The 14,217-nt window shown below is 37.6% G+C and overlaps 1 protein-coding gene across 4 annotated transcripts in view; it reads left to right on the forward strand.

The window, feature by feature from the left end:
• The window catches only part of UAP1 (UDP-N-acetylglucosamine pyrophosphorylase 1), a 29,490-nt gene extending 22,335 nt beyond the window's left edge, over nt 1-7,155 (forward strand). For 2 of the 4 annotated variants that reach the window (XM_045547222.1, XM_045547223.1), the window contains exons 8-11: nt 360-548; nt 1,946-1,996; nt 5,537-5,603; nt 6,583-7,155. In XM_045547222.1, coding sequence (XP_045403178.1) covers nt 360-548; nt 1,946-1,996; nt 5,537-5,603; nt 6,583-6,675 — 400 coding nt within the window. In that variant the 3' untranslated portion in view covers nt 6,676-7,155. The remainder of the gene's footprint in view (nt 1-359; nt 549-1,945; nt 1,997-5,536; nt 5,604-6,582) is intronic. The other 2 variants (XM_045547224.1, XM_045547225.1) reach the window with 2 other exon arrangements.
• Nucleotides 7,156-14,217: the final 7,062 nt, after the last annotated feature.

Here is a 14,217-nt window from a genome sequence, read left to right on the forward strand (position 1 = left end):
CCTTTTTTTAAAAACCCAAGACAGATACTAATGTGATCTTTGTTTATTTTTTTTTTACCCAGGACAGATACTAATGTGATCTTTGTGCATTAGGATTTCTAATCTTTCTGACGTATAAGAAGGAAGTGTTTTATAGTTGGAGATGGAAATGATTTCTCATTTTGCACTGTAAAAGAAAATGTCAACGTTTTTTGGGTCCAGGGATGAGCATTATTTTATTCAGCATTCATTTGAAATAGGGTTAAAGGAGCCTATTTTTGAAGACCAAAGGCTTAGCTATATAGGAAAGAGTCAGAGGCTATTTATGTATTTTTTTTTTAATTTCATAATAAAGAAGTCTTTGTATGGTTTCACTCTAGGAAGTTTGTGGTGTATGAAGTATTACGGGAAGATGAGTTTTCCCCGCTAAAGAATGCAGACAGTCAGAATGGGAAGGACAACCCTACTACTGCAAGGCATGCTTTGATGTCCCTTCATCATTGCTGGGTCCTCAATGCGGGGGGACACTTCATAGATGAAAATGGCTCTCGCCTTCCAGCAATTCCCCGGTAAGTCAGTATCTTTTCTCTTTTGTATAAATGCTCTCTTGGACTTCTTTCTTTCTCTCTCTCTGATGTATTCCTAGATTGTTTTTAAAAAAGCAACATGTTGATGTGTGGGCAGTTCCTGATGTTGAATAACAACAGCTTTGCCTATTACAAAGATAATGATACATCCTCTTGAAGAGGAGTCTCTTCTAAATCTCTTGTTTTTTGGAAACAGCCCCACCGTGGCAGTGAAATGACTCCTACTAAGTAATGGTCAGAAGATAATTGTTTTGGTGTGCCAGAGGGGTAAAGCCTGTTAGCAACACACTATGCCACAGGGCAACTCCCTTGGCCACAGAGGATTGGTTGTGGCTGCCCATGTCATCTGTCACCTCATTACGAGAACCATCTATGAGACCCACCCAAAGCCCTGCCAGCCCCAGGCTACCTGCGAGATGTAGGCCCATCACAGTTTTCATCATAGCCCTTTTAGATTATAGGGAGGTGCAAAGAAGTTAAGTGAATGGCAGTCACATTCACTAATACTGAGACTCTAGAAATGCTTTCCGTTTTCAGAAGTTAAAAAAAAAGTAGATACTTGTAACTATTCAAATTCAAAGTAAGCACCTTTAAGCGCAGTGGCTCATGCCTGTAATCCTAGCACTCTGGGAGGCCAAGGAGGGTGGATCATTTGAGCTCAGCAGTTTAAGACCAGCCTGAGCAAGAGTGAGACCCCGTCTCTACTAAAAATAGAAAGAAATTATATGGACAACTAAAAATATATATAGAAAAAATTAGCTGGGCATGGTGGCACATGCCTGCAGTCCCAGCTACTTGGGAGGCTAACGCAGGAGGATTGCTTGAGCCCAGGAGTTTGAAGTTGCTGTGAGCTAGGCTGATGCCACGGCACTCTAGCCTGGGCAACAGAGTGAGACTCTGTCTCCAAAAAAAAAAGAATCCTATTTATTATGATGAAACTTTCATTAGCACCTAGAATTTCCCCTTCTATATCATCCATTGTTTCTGTACTTGTGTAAAAGTATTTTGTCATTTAATGTTATCATTAAAGGATACAGTGGCTGGCTGCAGGAATGCCTGAATAAATATTAGAACATTGGGCATTGCAACTTCTTGGTCCGAAACTTTTTTACAAGAAGGAGCAGTAGCTTCTGTCTCCCAGTCCAAGGCCATTTTCAGGCTCTGTATTGTCAACAAGCTTGCTCAGCAGCATGTCACACTGTCCTCATGTTTCATCTTTAGCCATTGGGTTTGTTTTTTTACCCCTTCAGGTCTCTTGTGTCAAATTTATGATTTAGCATAAATACATGCCATTCAGTCAAGTATATTCTATGACTCCACTTCGTTGTTATTGTTTGATTTGTTTCCATTTCCATTAATGCTTATTTATTCCCACATAGCAGTGCTACAAATGGGGAGTCAGAGACCATCACAGCTGATGTCAATTACAAGTAAATATACTAGCCTGCCTATAGTGCATGGTGATGGGGCTGTGCTTCCCTCTGTACTAACTGGCGTTGTGGTTTAGTGCTCTGCCTTTTGGGGGTCTGGAGGGAGGAGGATGGTTGAATCTTTGGTGGGGGCTCACTGCTTACTTGGTGGCAGGTCTCTTTCTGGATGACACTAACTCAGAAGCTCAGTGCATGCTGGAAATGGGGAGCATGCTTTACTAAAGAATCCGACCATAGGTGTTAGAGCCCTCAGTGACAAATTTACAGATGATGGATAAGATCCAGAGCAGGTTACAGGCCAGGGAGTAAATTTGGATCTCAACTTACACCTTTTAGCATAAGCTTAAATTAAATGATAATAACATTCTAAGGATGTATCTTACTGAATTAGATACATGCTGTCCATATGAAGGCTAACTGTTCCTGACATACACTATGGCTCTTAATACTGAGAAAACTATTCTTTTGATTTATTCCCACACTAATAGCTCTCCTTTTTGGTCACTGTCCATTGATTTTAGTTATTATCTTCTAAAGAATCTCTTTGTCTTAACAGCAGGTCATTTTTAGTTAGAAGTAACATATGCCCTCTCTCATCTGGGTGCTGACAGATTTTGAAAAAGCCATTATCTTTATAACTAAAGAGACAGCTTGATCTTCTTGTTACACTTTGAGAGTTACTAGGTTTAGCTTGGATTTTAAGTTGTTAAGATAGTTTGGGAAATGTGCACAGGGTAACAGATCTGGAGATGGAAGTCATCTCGGAAACAGAGTAGCACTGATGTCAGTGTCATCCATGTGCTTTTTCCTGTCTGAGCCACTCCTCTTTGCCCCATCGAGTGTTTCTGGGATGTGGCCCTGTAGACAAGGAAGTGCACTCGACGATCTGGTTAGTTTCTTCTAGGAGCCATAGATGACTATTGCCCCTCATGCTATGGGAACTGGGATGCAGGGCCCTTTGTCACTTTTGGTCTCATCCATTTTTAATATGTGGAAGCAAGCTGCTTTTATAACTTAAGAAGTAAAACTTTGACCTTAAATTTCTTTCTCATTGAACCACAGCTTTTAACCTAAAACTGAAATAGTGTCTTAATTATACAGCCAAAAACAGCATCCAGCTATCTTAGTTAACATATAGAAAGTTGTTAACATTATGTACAACGTTTTATAAATGTCTTTTTCTTCTATTTAGTCCCCTTCCAGTTTACTTCATTTTAGCCATTTGTAAAATAATTAAACTGAAATTAAGTCTGGCCCTAAATGAGATCATGGACTTAGGAATAGTTCCTACTGAAATCCTTAGCACCAAAGGATGTCCTCAGACAGTTGGAAAAGATTACTTAAAAGTGAGAGATGAAAAGGAAGTATTTTGTTTAAAAGAGGGAGGAAACTGGAGATATTCTGAAAGAATGGAAACGAGGATGCTGAGTTTTGATAAATGACCTTGTCTTTATTTTTCACCTTAATGCATACTGAATAGTGTTAGCTACCAAAACGATGCTTGGCTAAAGAATTGGAGGGCAGTAGTGTTATTGGGCTAATTGGCCTGTATCCTGAGATTTTACATTTGGTGATGGTAGCTTCTGTCTCTCCTCCTTCGGGGCATCTAACTTGGTTTACTAAAGTTGACTTTCTTAGTTTCTTTGGGTATCTTTGTGGTACTTAGAATGGAAGGTTATATATTCAGGGCAGCTAAGTATGTGTTTCTCAGGATCCTGGTACACTGAATCCTTTAGGGGTTGAGATGGGACTGAGTTATATACATCTTATCAATGGGGTGGGCCCCCATTTTCCCATTTTGTTTATTAATAGTATGACTTTGAGCTGCCCCCAAAAGGTCTGGACTAGACCTCTTGATCTCTTGTGATAGAACCTGGCTCATATCTGGAGCAATGTGTACCCAGCCTGTGCTTTCTCCTTTGTCCTTTAGTCTGTCATCTGTCTACCCTCATAGTTCATTTACTATTCATTCAGCCAACAAGCACTGGTGAGCCTGCTTATAGGCCTACAGGTGCTGTTAGTATCATGGGTGCTGAAGCATCTTACACAAGAGGAATAAATCATTTCTTAACAGCGTGGAGGTTCAAGATGCACATACATAAAAATTAACATTGTCAGGCAGTATGTGATTATGTGCTCCATGTGTGGTAGAAATGATAAGCACTCTAGGAGGCAGTGACTTAGCAGTTAGCTGATAAATTATTTTTATATGAACAAATCAATGGGAGCAATGACTATGAAATGTAGCGGTCAAGGAAAAGTTAGGTCTGAGCTAAATCTTGGAGGATGGACATGGTTTTTACCAGTCACAGGGACCATAGTTGAGAATGACTTGGAATAATCCAAAGAGTGTGACTGGCCTGGACTGAGTGAAAAGTAGCAGGATAAGTAAGTTGGAATGGGATATGGAGGAAGGTTGACTGGTGGCTGAACTCATAAGCCTCTGATTTTATTGACTGCACAAAAGTTTGAGACTACATACTTGGGAAAGCAACAAAGAGCTACAGTTTGACAAAACAGTGGATTTTTGTGTGCCCTGTATCCTACTGGTAAGATTCTTGAAATGTCAAGTAACACAGAGGTCTAATGACTGTAAATGTATTTAAAACACTACTTATTGACTTTTGTGTTAGATAATTTAGAAATTGAGGATTGCAAATGGCTATAAATGTTAGATTGTCACCTAGAAGAAGCTAATGGTGACTTCGGCCTTGCCTTTGCTTGGATGCATTCTGGTTTGGGTCTCTAAAAAAGGAATTTTGGAAACAGAAGTACTTTGAAATGTTGAATAAATCAGCTCAGTTAATCTAGAAGATTTGGGTTATACAGAAGAACACGTGCTGGGAAATAATTTAACTGACCTTTAGAATAGTACTATCTAATGTTAATAGAACTTCCTGTAATGAAGGAACTATTCTTTATCTGCGCTGTCCAATTTGGTAGTCATTAGACATTCATGGCTCCTGAACACTTGAAATGTGATTACTATGACTAATAAACTGAACTTTAAATTTTTAATTAATTTTGAGAACCTTAATTTAAATTTAAGTAGCCACATGGGGCTATTGGTTACTATATTGGATAGTGCGGCTTTAGTATGTCTGTCAACATTAGTACCTAACTTGCAAGGTCGTGGTGAGGATTAAAATGAAATATGAAGGATTCAACACCTAGCAGTGGGCCTGGCATGTAGTGTAAACTCAATAAGTAGTTCCTTTCTCAAATGGGAACTTGGAAATGGTAAAAAAGTGAGGTGTACATTAGAGGACAGTGTATAAAACTGGTGAAGTGCTGTAAAGAGCTACTAGTAATTATGGGCACTTGCTCCAAATGGTGTCTTTCTGGCCATGAGCATTTCATGTTTACTTAACCCTCAGGGAATTTAGTGATTTGAGTAGTATCTATTCCACTTTTTTTTTTTTTTTTTTTTTAACTAGGAGAATTTTGTTAGCTTCTCAGAGGAAAGTATGGTGTGTACTTTCACTCTGGCAAGTAACATGGGAAGCAAAATCTTTAACACATATTTGGTTTTTTCCTTAGCTTGAAGGATGCCAATGATGTACCAATCCAGTGTGAAATCTCTCCTCTTATCTCCTATGCTGGAGAAGTAAGTTTGCTTTGGTTTTTTCCCCTATTCTTTTACAAAATATTGTATATTTCAAAATAGCCAAAAAGGTGGATTTTAAATGTTCTCACCACAAAGGAATGATAAGTATTAGAAGTGATGGATATGTTAATTAGCCTGATTTGATCATTCCACAATGTATACAACATTGAAACATCACATTGTACCCCATAAATATATATAATTATTATTTGTCAATTAAAAATGAAACAAAACTTTTTTTAAAAGTAAGATTCTGGTGTTGTCTTATGTTTAGGTAGAGTTGCTGTTAGAGAAGATGTCACATTTTCTGATAGCCCTGCCCCGAGGGGTCCTTCCTGGGGTCGAGCTGAGAAGCTGCATTTATTCTGAATTCTTCTCTTTGAGAATTCCTGCATGGCTTTGCATCTATCCCACAAGTGGGTTAGTTGCCATTAACAGAAATCGATTGTATCTAGTCCATTTCACCTACCCATTGAAATGCAATAGACTTTTAAAATAGAATGGCTTTGTTCTTTATTTAGGTAAATCTTCTGGCTCATTCTAATGCATGTAATTTTTCTTTCAAAGGCTCTACTTTGTGCATATACTTAGTTCTGTCACTTTTAAAATCTGGAGATTTTAGGGGTCCCTACTGTTGTAATTATGTAATATTTTTTTGGAGATCCTTGTCAGTATTGCTTAGTTGTAGCTTCAGAGACAGCTATCTTGCTTGGAAAGTTAACTATATTGAGAGATGATTATGGGAAAAAGGAATATTATCATATTAACTTTAGAAATTATAATCAGAATAATTTCCATAAATCAGTCATTAAATCTAGTTTAAAAAGTATTTTAAACAGATTTTTGACTTTTAAATTCTGCATCTCAATCTAACTTTTAGCATTCATGCTTTAAATCATTATTACAGCCACTAAGTCCCACAAGAATAGTGCCCACCCACCAATTTTCTCATTGTGTTTCATTTCAATCCTTTTCTTAGGGATTAGAAGGTTACGTGGCAGATAAAGAATTCCATGCACCTTTAATTATTGATGAGAATGGAGTCCATGAGCTGGTGAAAAATGGTTTATGAACCCCAGATATCAAGTTCTACCACAGTAGAAATAACTTTTATTTTTGATAGACCAACTGTGAACCTACAGGACCTCTCCTGGGAGACTGAAGTTTGAATATCCACAGGGTTTCACTTTACCTGTTGAACTCTTATAATTACTACCAACTTCCCACGATTCAGATTACTGAACTTCAGGTGGCATTTTTATGATTCTCAACTCATTGAAGGTCTTATTTATATTTTTCAATTGTATAATTTTTTTCCCAAACCAAGGAAAACATTGGCCATCAGGAAATTTCCTACAGCTTAACTATGGTCAGGATGTTCAACATCACTTTACTTGGAGCTCGAAGCACTTGTTTTTCAAGTTGTATATAGTAATAATGTCATTGTACATGTCAAAAGGTTTCTATGGTACTAAAAGTTTGTTTTATTTTATCAAACATTAAACTTTTTTAAGAAAATAATTGGGCAATAAAACAAACTTACGTTCTTGTCTCTGGAGTGTCATTTGCACCTTGAAGAAATTATTCCACTGGGAAAATACGAAACTTGGGAGAAACTTTAAGATAATGCGTAAAAACGAATTGATGGTTCTGTGAGGTTACAGAGTCATAGAACTTTTTTCAATGAATATCCAACTTTAGACTTTTTCTTCTTATGACTTTATAATAGGGGATCTCAACTAAAGATGATTTTCCCCCAAGGGGCCTTTGGCAATGTGTGAAGATATTTTTTGTTGTTACAACTGGGAGAGTGTGATGGTACTACAGGCATCTAATGAATAGAGACCAGGGATGTTACTAAACATCCTATAATGCACAGGGCAGTCTCTTACAACAGAGAATTATGTGGCCTAAAATGTCAATGTCTAGGTTGAGAAACCCTATTTTAGATCATCCATTTACTCTCTTTTGCTCAAATATTTGCTGGTACTTAGGAATCCAAAAGACTATGGTTTCTGGATTTCCTCAGCCAAGTTAACTACTACCATTACAGTTTTTTTTCCAGCAAAAAGACAAAGGTGGTTCTTTAAATATGAGCCATAGATCATTGGTCATTAGTAAGGTTTCTCTGTGTCTAAAATACAGTTTGCATGAAAATACTGAGCTTTCAAATGCATTTTACATAACATTTAAGTTTTGATCAAAAGTATACAAACTAACATCTGGATAAATGAAATATTCTAAAAATTATGTCTAGAGAAGAGATGAATAAATTTTATTTTTTACTAACACAAGATAGGATGTCATGGGTGGGTCTTTTGTTTAAGGATCACTTTTTTTTGAAGAACATATGATATTGGTATCCATCTTAATTTTTTTTTTTACTAAGACCTAAATAGTTCATCTAACATATTTTCTGTTTTGTTTTATTTTGATAACAGCCTAATTTTGCTATGTTATCCATTCCGTTTTTCAAAAACATTTATAGTTTGAGTTCTCACTGGAATGAGCTTCAAATGGATTGTGAGAACAGAACTGCAGAATTTTTAGCTCCTGAATGGTGCTAATGGTGTGATTCATCTTTTTTTCCTGAACCTTCACTTGCTGTTTCCTCTCTCCCTATCTTTAAGATCATACCAGTAATGCTAGGGAAAGGGAGGAATGGAAGCATGGGCTTGTGGTGGTGATTGTGTTGGAGAGGTGCAGTAACAAGAGAACCTTGGATAGTTAAGGACAAAGAGTCTGAGAGCCTCTGAACTGTGAAGTTATAAGGTTATAGCATTATGTATCTTATGAGTCCTTGTGAAATAATTATTATAAATTCAGAAAATGCAGAATTGGGTAAAATGCTTACAAAAATATGAGAATCATTTGGCAATAGTGTGGTAGAATTTATGTGAGAGTTAATAATCACTTTGAGTCTGGTGAAATCATACCTATTGTGATTTGATAACTTTATTAATAGTCACAAATGAACATAGAAGCCCAATGGGTGTTTTATTTGAATATTTGATTTTTCTTCCTCAATTGCTCTCTTGCCTCTCAAATTTGATCCAGTTTTCATGCCCAAAAAGTAGTTAATAATAGTGACATCTATTGGAAGGTACACAAAAAATTCCATTTTCAATTTCTAGTCCTTTTATTCCCAGAAATTTTGGCTGTTATTGGTAATTTTGAATTCATTTCTAACCCTAACTTACTATCACCAGTGTTTCCTCTTGATGATTCATCATGGTGTAGTCAGATCTCAGTTATCCAGGTAAAAAGAGGCAAGGAAAAGTTATGCATAATCTAGGAGAGTGACTGAAACACAAATCATTCAATTGGCTTGGAAATCTGTTTTTCTACTGGCCAAGACTGATGTTTTTGCAATTCATGGTCCTTTTTAGAGCCCTGGTTTAGGAAAAGCATGTTGAGAAGTGATGAATGAATGAGTCACTCAATCAAGACTGAGTGCTTATCATTAGTAGGGGCATAAAAAGTATAACACAGAGTCCTCTCTTTAAAAAGCTTGCATTCTGGTTAAAATTAACCCACTTAACACAGTGAAAAGATAATTTGGAACTAAAATGTAAGGAATTAAGTTCAGTAAGAGTTAAACAAAAGTAATCATTATAAATTGGAGTTTAGTGTGGCAGAGCTCCTCAACAACCCCATTGTATTCGGGTTTTCCAGAAAACCAGAGCCAATAGGATGTATATAGATACAATGATGTCCACACACATTGCTGAGGGTGATCTTCTTTACTCAGTCTACTGGTTCAAGTGTTGTAATACTATCTTCCAGAAATACCCTCAATACCCAGACACACCCAGAAATGTTTTACCAGCTGTCTAGGCATCTCTTAGCCCAGTCAAATGGACACGTAAAATTAACCATCACATCCATCACTGTGAGAATAGATCCCCCCTTCTCAAATTGGGGTCAGAGGTCTATGTAATAACAAGAAAATGTACCTTAATAATTCTAACACATACTATAAAAAACAGTGGTATTTTCAGTAACCAGAATCATTTTTTCTCATAATAAGCACTCAAACATTTTACCTTGGATTTATTGAATTTAATTGCCTTTAAGTGCAAATGTGTATTGTGATTCAGAAATGGATCTTTAAAAGGAGATTGATAATTATTCTGAGGAGGAAAAGGGGTCACAACTGCATTAAGTTGCCAGGTGATGCCCAAGATACGGGATTAATTAGAAAACCTATAACAATGATTTTCTAAGTGTGAGTCCCTAACCAGGTACATGAGCATCACCTGGAAATTTGTTAGAAATGCAAATTCTCAGAATTACTGCATTGCACATTTGGGGGTGGGGCCCAGAAATTTGTGTTTTAACAAGCGCTCTCGGCAACTCTGTTGTACATGCAGGTTTGCAAACCATCACTGTAAGAGAACTCGGGGGAGGCTGATCAAAAGTTCAGGGATAGTACCAAAAAGAGAAACTAGGGAGAGAACAGGAGAGAGGCCAGTGTTCCCAGAGCAAGAATAGGTTAAATTAGAAACCAAATAGATATGTCTTGTGTGAGCTTTATTCTTTCAAACGTCAAGGGGGTAGGACTGATGGTAGTAAAAGAATGGAAGATGGAACTAGCAAGACCTGACCAGGAGAATTTTAAGTGCTAGAACAATGGTTTCCAAACTCTTAGGATCTTCTGAGTCACTTGCAGAAGTTTAAAAAAAATAAAAGTTTTTGATTCCAATCCTAGAGATATAATTCTCAGTCTGGTGGAAGGCCTGAGTATCTAATTTAGAAAAAGCATTAGCTGGCGGGGTGCGGTGGCTCACGCCTGTAATCCCAGCCCTCTGGGAGGCCGAGGCCGGTGGATCGCTCGAGGTCAGGAGTTTGAGACCAGCCTGAGCGAGACCCCGTCTCTACTAAAAATAGAAACAAATGATCTGGACAGCTAAAAAAATATATATAGAAAAAAATTAGCCGGGCATGGTGGCGCATGCCTGTAGTCCCAGCTACTTGGGAGGCTGAGGCAGTAGGATCGCTTAAGCCCAGGAGTTTGAGGTTGCTGTGAGCTAGGCTGACGCCACGGCACTCACTCTAGCCCGGGCAACAGAGTGAGACTCTGTCTCAAAAAAAAAAAAAAAAAAAAGCATTAGCTAATTCCACAGGCAGCTAGGAGTGAGAATTGACTTGGAGGTACGGAGGTACAGGATTGGTTTAGAAATCAACAACCAAGGACGAGAGGGAAGAGAGTTTGGATGTGTTCCGGCTTTGAAAGATTATGCAAAGAGAGGAGAATGAAAAACACTTCACTTGAGAACAGCACAAGCAAAGGATACAGATGGAGCCAAGAAACAAGCATTCTGGGTTCTGGGGATGATCCCACATTGCAAATATCTCAGACTGCTAGAATGAACCACCCTAAACAGGGCTCTTTCTAAATTTTATCCCTCTCTGACTCATAACATTTCCTGAAATGGCCATGGGGGTGGTAGGGGGAAGAGAAAGGGGAAAGTTAATGAAAAATTTTGTGTAAAAGTATTATAGGTACTTGTTTCAGTCTGAGCAAGAAGTAAAAAGTAAAATCATGTGTTAAGGTGATGACATTGTGGGTGGGGTTTTCCTCTCTATTTCGTAAATTTTTGGATGATGCATTCTTAATTTTATGGTAAAAAGTGTCATCTGTTATAAAGGCTCAAAAGAAAAATTAATCAAAGGTCTTCACAGTAACCACTTAGGTACCGCTGTGAAGGAACTTGGAGGTGAAGTTGGCTGTGGTGAAGTTGAGGAGGAAGGATGTGAACATACTTTCAGAAAGTGGAGTGTGACCTGTGCACCATTACAATGTAAGGCGACATGGTCTTCATTATGTTATTTGCTCTGACACTGGGCATTTCGTAGAGCTTCTTCATTTGTGAGATGTGATAAAGCCTTATGATTCAGAGGAATATGAAGGAAATATAGTGCACAAATTCAAGGTAATGCACTTTGAGATAAAGCCTTTCTGCAAGAGGTTTAATGTGAGTCCTCTAATGTAATGTACAGTATGGTTTTTTTTTTTTTTGGAGGCAGAGTCTCACTCTGTCACCCAGGCTAGAGTGCCATGGTGTCAGCCTAGCTCACAGCAACCTCAAACTCCTGGGCTTAAGCAACCCTTCTGCCTCAGCCTCCGTAGTACCTGGGACTACAGGCATGCGTCACCATGCCCAGCTAATTTTGTTCTGTGTATTTTTAGTTATTCAGCTAATTTCTTTCTATTTTTAGTAGAGATGGGGTCTCGCTCTTGCTCAGGCTGATCTTGAACTCCTGAGCTCAAACGATCCACCCGCCTTGGCCTCCCAGAGTGCTAGGATTACAGGCGTGAGCCACTGCGCCTGGCCTATACATTTAGTATTACATTATGTCCTCTTAAAGCTGAGAGGCCTAAAAGGCTTGCCAAAAAGCTCAGTGAGTCAGTGGTGACAACAAATATGTTTATAAAGACATAGTGTTCAAAGTTTTGAACAAAGACACTGTAAGGACAAAAAGTCTATTTTTCATGACTCATCCTTTTCCACATCAGTTCTATCCCAGTGATTTCCAGGAACATTGCAGGAAATGTTCCTTCAGATGTTCTTCAGGTAGGCAAAGCTTTTTTTTCTTTTTTCTTTTTTTTTACAAAATGATGTAATGAGTTTATTTTTTTTACAACTCGATACTGTATATTTCATATAGTAAAATATATAACATAGGTGATATGAATAAGATTGAAGTGAGATTTGATAGATTTCCTTTTAAAGTTTAAAATGTCTCTTAACTTACATACTTCTAGAATGTTTGAAATTTGACAGAGGAGAGCTTAAATCTCATGAATATGTAAAGTGAGTGTTAAGTAAAGTGATAACTATGGCCAACATCTTCTTATGACACTTGACCATGGATCAGGCATTGCATTAAGCACTTTATGTACATTGTTTCATGTAATCCTTATTACTTGCCTATGAAGTTAGAACTTTTATTGTCCAGTCCACAAGGAAACCAAGGCATAGAGGTTAATTTGTTTAAGATTGTATACCTAGTAAGAAGCAAAGCTGGGAATTGAACTCAGAGTCTGAATCCAAGGACCCACTCTTTTAAAAAAATTTCAAATATAGAAAATAGTAGAACAGAATATTAATAGTAAGCTTCTATTACTTAGTTTCTAACAATTAACACTGGCTAATCCTGTTTCATTTGTTTCCCACTTTTTCCTCACATAACTCCTACTGAATTACTTTAAAATTAATTCTATTAATACATGTAGGATGTAATACTTCTGTGTATATCTGAGAGATTAAATTCTTATATATATATAGATAGATATAACCACAATATCTTTAAAACATTAATAATGAACAATAATTCCTTAATATCATCTAATATCCATCCAGGGTTCAAACTTCCTCAAGTGTCTTATAAACATCTTTCTAATAGTGGCTTGTTTGTATCAGATTCTAAAGTCTATTTATTGCCTTTGGCTAATATGTCTTTTAAATGTTCTCTTAGGTGTTTTTTAATCTGTATAGATTCTCCTCCCTCTTCTATTAGGATTTTTATTTTTTTGGAAAAAAAACTTGTTATTTTTTCCAATAGAATGTGGCAGATTTTGAATTTTATTTCCATGGTGTCCTTTTTTTTTTTTTTTTTTTTTGAGACAGAGTCTCACTCTGTTGCCTGGGCTAGAGTGCCATGGTGTCAGCCTAGCTCACAGCAACCTCAAACTCCTGGGCTCAAGCAATCCTCCTGCCTCAGCCTCCCCAGTAGCTGGGACTACAGGCATGTGCCACCATGCCTGGCTAATTTTTTTCTATATATATTTTTAGCTGTCCAGCTAATAGAGACGGGGTCTTGCTCTTGCTCAGGCTGGTCTCGAACTCCTGAGCTCAAACGATCCACCCGCCTCGGCCTCCCAGAGTGCTAGGATTACAGGCGTGAGCCACCACGCCCGGCCCCATGGTGTCCTTTAATACACTTTTCCATTGCCCATATTTCCTGAAAACTGTAGTTAGTTATAGCTGAGGTTTGGTCAAATTCAGGCTCAATTTTTTTTATTCAAAATATTTCATACATAGTACTACATACATTCTACTGAATCTCCATTAGAAGGCACATAAATTCCGTTGCTTAACAAAGCCTAAAAACATGTCCTGCATAAAAAGCAAAACCTATTTAAAAGGATCAAATTGTTTCCAAGTAACTTAATGGTCTCTATTTTATTTCATTTTATTTTATTTTTCTGTATGATATTTCTTTTTTTTTATTTCAGCTTATTATGGGGGTACAAAATTTCAGGTTATATATATTGCTCATGTCCCCCCATCCCCCTGAGTCTGAGCTTCAAGAGTGTCCATTCCCCACACAGTGCACATCGTACTCATCATGTAGGTATACACCCATCCCCTCCCCCCACCCCCCACCTCGGTCCGATACCCAATTGGTGTTATTCCCAAATGTGCACTTAGGTGATGATCAGGGAAACCAATTTTCTGGTGAGCACATGTGGTGCTTATTTTTCCATTCTTGGGATACTTCACTTAATATAATGGGTTCCAGCTCTCTCCAGGAGAACAAAAGAGATGCCGTATCACCGTTATTTCTTATAGCTGAGTAATACTCCGTGGTATACATATACCACATT

Source organism: Lemur catta, chromosome 3 (genome assembly GCF_020740605.2).
Source record: "Lemur catta isolate mLemCat1 chromosome 3, mLemCat1.pri, whole genome shotgun sequence".
Classification (NCBI taxonomy): Eukaryota; Metazoa; Chordata; class Mammalia; order Primates; family Lemuridae; genus Lemur; species Lemur catta.